General features: G+C 43.5%; 1 protein-coding gene across 2 annotated transcripts in view; it reads right to left on the bottom strand.

The window, feature by feature from the left end:
- Lrrc28 (leucine rich repeat containing 28) overlaps positions 1 to 5,508 on the bottom strand; it is a 103,847-nt gene extending 98,339 nt beyond the window's left edge. For both annotated transcript variants that reach the window (XM_005357774.3, XM_013350215.2), the window contains exons 1-2: positions 5,420 to 5,508; positions 1,439 to 1,666 (exon numbers count right to left, since the gene is read on the bottom strand). In XM_005357774.3, coding sequence (XP_005357831.1) covers positions 1,439 to 1,606 — 168 coding nt within the window. In that variant the 5' untranslated portion in view covers positions 1,607 to 1,666; positions 5,420 to 5,508. The remainder of the gene's footprint in view (positions 1 to 1,438; positions 1,667 to 5,419) is intronic.
- Positions 5,509 to 5,858: the final 350 nt, after the last annotated feature.

The following is a 5,858-nucleotide window of genomic DNA, read 5'->3' as shown; positions in this document are numbered from 1 at the left end:
GGGGGAGATTAAGGGTGGGGGTGAAAGGAAAAGGACTGGGGAAGGAGAGGAAGAGGAAAGAGCAAGACACAGCGATCCGCACATGGACATGTGCTAACGGAAGCCATCATTCTGTACACTAACTAGAAACAACTTTCAACTAGATATGGCAACGAGCCACTTTGTGGGTCCAAATTGTGTGATTCCGGCACATTTTTCTAAGCTGAAAACTGCCAGAATTTACAAGAGGCCGACTGTTTAACTTTTACAAGCAAAGGTCAGTTTGTTGAAAAGGTCTTTCCATTGAGCTATTGCTGATGGGCAGTAATCTGCACACAGTGGGGAAATTGATGCTAACATCCTTGATACATTCCTTACTCCACTTCTTCCCAAAGGGGGTTGATATCTTGATAAGCATGATCTCACATCACAAAGTAGCAATATTTTATAAAGGACTAATGAAAGCATAGATAAGACATTTTTAAGTTTAAAAACCTAGCTAGGTATTCAACCTTACATTTGTACCAATATGTCAAGCACTAAACCATGCATAGCCATGCGTTTACTGATAAACTAAAGATACAATTTATAGTGCATTTCATCTATTTCAGGTATTTTTCATAGACTGATTTGTCCAGAAATACACCCACACATATAAAAGTAGTACGGCACACTTTCCAGAAAGTTAAGGAAAGTTCAAAACACAGAAAGGTTCAATTACAAAGGAACAGCAGGCTAACCTAAGTCATAAATTCAAGCAAAAGATTCAAATCAGGTAAAATGATAACCACAAAAGGCCATATAAGATAAACTCATTTAAAATGGGGACCATATTTTATAATAAGCAGTGGGAATAAAACTCTGGTTAGAACTTTCTCTTCCCAAATTGAAATAGTTTCTTTGTCTTACATAGAATAGGCTATAAGGAAGACTTTGCACTTTCTCTTGGAACACAAAAAGTGAATTAAATGTTGCTGCAGCAGCAAGGTTTTTCCCACCAAACGTATGATATCCCAACACAAGATCACTCTGATTTTGACAAGGTTTTGTTTGGTTAACACACAAGGCTTCATTAAACTCCCCAAATATATCTTAAGACTTTAATCTTCAGCTCATTCTCTTTTTAATTCCTACAAGTCAGTGTCAGGCTAACTGGTCTTCTCCGGTTTCCTTTTTATCTAGGCTGCTTTGACATTAAGCAGAAGCACAGGCCATGAGAGGTGTGCTTGCTGACTGAAGTTAAGACTAACTGTCTCAAGGGTATATGGGACTATTTCACTTGCCTGCACATCCCTTCTGTAGCCTAACTGCAGGGACTTAGGTAACGAGCGCACTGACAGCCCCTGTGCAACTCCGTCGCCTGCGTGTGCAACCCTTGATCTGAGTAGCATGGGTGAATAAAAGACACGTTGGTCAGGACCACATCTACACATGGAAGTAATGCGATGCAATACTCTACCAAGGTTGTGAGCGAGTTCCTTTTCATGTAGAGCCTCTCCAGATGTTGCAGCCCTTCATCTTTCAGTAACTCCAGTGGGAAGTGGTGCAGATTCCTGTAATTTAAGAACAAATTCTTGTGCTTTTCAAGCCTGGCCACAGAGATCGTCTTACAAAGTTCGGATGCCATGACTGAACATCTCTGATCAGGCTCGCCGCAGCACTACATCTTGTCAAAATTGGTCCATTTCTATAAAGAGGGAAAAAAAAAATCATTGTAAGATTTCTTACAAGCACTGCATATAAACCTGTTAGCCTACAGAGCCAGAACATACCAACACTAAAGACAATTACACTTTCTACCTTCTTTTGTGACAACTAAAATTTCTGCTCGTATTTGGGACATTAAAATCATGATAGAGTACTCTGATTAAGCAATATTTAGGTCTTTTACTAGAAAAAGACCTAACTGGCTGGGCAGTGGTGACTCACATCTATAATCCCAGCACTGGAGGCAGAAGTAGGTGATCTCTTGCGATTGCAAGCCCAGTCTAGTCTATAAGGTGAGTTCCAGGACAATGAAAATGCTACATAGAGAAACTCTGTTTCAAAGAACCCGGAGGGAGAGAGGGATGGGAGGGAGGGAGAGAGGGATGGGAGGGAGGGAGAGAGGGATGGGAGGGAGGGAGAGAGGGATGGGAGGGAGAGAGGGATGGGAGGGAGGAAGGGAGGGAGGGACGGATGGGAGGGAGAGAGGAAATTTTCTTTTGGACTTGAGGTAAGGATCTTTATGACAACAGAAACCAGTTTCTGGTTTTATTTTTGTAAGACAGGGTCTCATGTATCTTAGGCTGGTCTAGAACTCGGCTATATAGCCAAAGATCTTAAAATTCTGATCTTCCTGTCTCTGCCTCCAGTTGTAGGGCACACCTCTTTGTTTCTGTAGTAGTGAGATCAAACCCAGGGCTCTATGCCCACTGGGAAAGCACTCTATATCAACTGCTTTGTATCCACAGACCCCAGAGGCAAGTTGTACAGCACGTAATCAAAGAAAAAACTTTAAAAACTCTCAAATGCAGCACGCCCCATTTTCATTTTGAGCTGTCTCATTTTGAATTTTGTGTTTTACTTATCTCAAACATTAAAATAACTATTATTTGTACTTATTTCACTAACAGCTTAATTCCTTTACTTTCTACTATGTAAATATTGTCAAATACTTCACATTTCTACCTTTCTTATCTTTTTATCCTTCTCTTTAGAGCTTTGAAGATTACCAAAAAATAGCAAAGAGTGAGATCCAAAGTCACTAGTCAAAACCACTGCACTAGGAACACGAACCCTGTGATATCCAACTAGAAACTCTTCTGGGCCTCAGGTGATTTGTATAGATGTAGCAGTTATACGTTGGTTGAAAAATTATTGTAAAGTCTCTTCCAGTCGCAAAACTGAGAAAATAAAAAAGGAAGCTACATTTGCCCCCGCCTCCCTTGTTTCTTTCATGACAGGGTTTCTTTGTGCAGCGCTGGCTATCTGGAATCGTGTGCTTTGCTGTGAAGAACTCACACTTTGAAACCCACCGGTGTCAGAGTCTTGCTTTTAAGCCCTTATGAGCCCTTCCATCTTTGACAAGTTCGGGAAGCCCTGTGTTTCGTTTCCTCCCATCTTAATAAGCTTGTTCATCCTTATTCCTAAGGCAAAGTTTTATTCATTTTAAGAAAGTAATTCTCACTGAGCATTTGTATGAAGGTTCTTAAGGAGCGGAGTTTTGTAACTTTGGGGTTACTTTCTATCATTTTTCAAACTCTCATTTCTTAGCTCAGAAGACAACAGTTGCCGTTTTCTATGAAGTGTTCAGTAACAGTTCCAGGTCAATCTACGAATTTAATGCTTTCCCATATTTATTCCATCTACTTCTTCACGTTATTACCAGGCACCTGCTCTTTGGACATCTTATATGTGTTTATACAAAGTGACGGGAACTACAGGACCGACAGCATCCACGCTTCTGTGTAGAACACAAAGCTTCCTGGGTAATTATCCACTGAGTCAGCTGGGAGTGGTTTAGCTGTCTCAGGGCATCTCCATGTCACACCTTCCCAGACAGCTGTTACAGTTCACCCCCAGTCACCTCTCCAGGAAAACACGCTTCTCTGCACACAGCAGCTCAGGCAGAAGTCATGAAGGGTCCTGTCCTCTCCATCACAGCTCCTTCAATCCATCACAAAGCTAGTGTTTCTCTTTCCAAAATACATCTCAATTCCAGCCACGTCGCTCCATCTGCCAAAGCCACGAGCCACTGCCATCTCCTGCCCTGGCCAGCTGTATTCTTGGTCTCCACATATCCACTTTCATCGCTTCCAACATAACAAATACAGCAATGAGCCTCAGAAAACATACACATAATTGCATCTCTCCCTCTTGGGCATGCCTTACTAAATAAACACTTTATCAACAACTCCCTATTGAGGAAAGCAAAGTTTTATGAAGCTTTCAGAGCGCTTGACCATTGGGCCCAACCTGCCTGTCCAGCCTCCTCTGACAGATTCACCAAGTTCCTGGGCTTTCTTACTCCTGGGAGCTGTCAAACTTCTCCAAGCACTTGCTGTTCCCCTCTTAGCCAGGAAACTGCCTCTTTCGCTTTGCAGATTTCAACAGAAAACTCACTTCCTTGTCCCAACTAATTATTTCCTTGGCTTTCTTCCAGAGCAAGCCAGTTATTAAGTTTTTACAATTTGTAATATATATTATACACACAAACACACAAACACACACACACACACCAGTTTACGGACACTTTACACAAGTCTGTAAAATCCTGAGGGCAGAGGTTTTCTTCATATCTGCATATCTGAATAATATTACAATAACTAAATACTTTTAGCTTTCAAACAGCTAATAACTAGATAAAATCAGAATAGCATTCCAAGGTTGACTTTTCATCTACCCACTGAGCTCACTCATAGACTCTCTAAACTTGCTAGCTGCCATAAGGACCTTTATCCCCACAGCCAAGTAGTACATGAACTAATCCACGTTACAGATGAGGTACCATGTCACAAACACAACAGAGGTGGTTCTAACACCAAAGTCTGGGTCCCAACTTACCTATTAACACAGCCTTTTACAAAGGGAAAACGTAGGCAATGTGCCATCATTATGAGATACACAAAGATTACACAAATGGAAGGCTTTCCTTCTGCAAAGTAAAACTATGTCCAAAATCTCCATTCACTACAACCAAATGGCTTTCTGATGCTCCAGCTGCAACTGGCTGCCTGAAAAGCACCATTAGGGTCGGCTGAATGCATCTCGCTACAGAGGCAGATTGGAGAATAAGGTGCATACAAATGAAATCAAAAAGCTTCCAGCAACAATGCTCTTGTTTTTCCCAATATGCACTCATTGGCAATCCAGCCTTTCAGAGCCTCATGTTTTCTTGTCCTTTTCAACTTCATCTCCTGTCCACAATTAACATAAATACTGTAGTTAGTATTAACTCTATACAGCGACTTCTTCAGTTTTCTGAAAGTCCAACGTCAATGCCTTTTCAGCAAAAGCAAATAGAACAATTTTCCAACTTAAGAAAACCCCCATCTTAAGCACAAGTATTTTAAAGAATACTCCCTAACTGACTTTGCAGTACTTGAGTTGATAGAATACACACGATCTGACTTCTTGACGCTGGCGATTAGGGTCTTACAAACAGTATATTATAAGCATTTGTAAAAGGCTGTTTTCTCCCTGAGAAAAGGTACCAGCCGTCTTGGTTTTGCCTCAGTTAGTTCAATCAGAATTAGTCATAAGAATCCAGCAGCAGGGAGCCCAGAGGGATTCAGGGTACCCGGGTAGCAGGGGCTGCGGACACAACAGACCCAAGGCCGGACAGCTCGTGGTCCTTCTGGCAGAGGCCCGGGCGCTTCTGTGGCGACGGAAATGGAGCGTCCCCGCCAGGAGCCGGGCCAGTGCCCTCGACCTGTGAGCCTGGAGACAGGACACTCACCTCGGCGCCCGCAGACCAGCGCTGGGTGCCCGGGCTGCGCTGGAAGGCAGTCCTGGGATAGAGGGAGGGCGGGGCCACGAGGGCGGGGCCTGGGGAGGGGCGTGCCTAACGGAGTAGGGACCTGGGAAGAAGGGCCCGGGAGATCAAAACATCGCGAGAGTTCTCCTCCGCTCTCGCTGTCTCACGATAGGTGGAATGAGACGCTCGTTTTCAGAGCCAGGCGTCTCTTGGCCGAGAGCGCGACTTCCTGCAGGGTCCGGGCCATGGCTCTGTTCTGGCTTCCGGCTCCAGTTTGCACGGCAGGAAAGCGGCATTTCAGTTTAGCATTTTAGCCTCGGGAGCCGCATGTAACTGACGTGTTTTTCGTTCACACATTCATTCCGCTCCCAGCCTCTCATTGACAGATGTCAACAGTAAAACTCGGAGCGATTCTGTACCA

Source organism: Microtus ochrogaster, chromosome 22, assembly GCF_000317375.1.
Source record: "Microtus ochrogaster isolate Prairie Vole_2 chromosome 22, MicOch1.0, whole genome shotgun sequence".
NCBI classification, from domain to species: Eukaryota; Metazoa; Chordata; class Mammalia; order Rodentia; family Cricetidae; genus Microtus; species Microtus ochrogaster.
The sequence above is the reverse complement of the archived record's forward strand: the minus strand, read 5'-3'. Positions and strand labels throughout refer to the sequence as shown.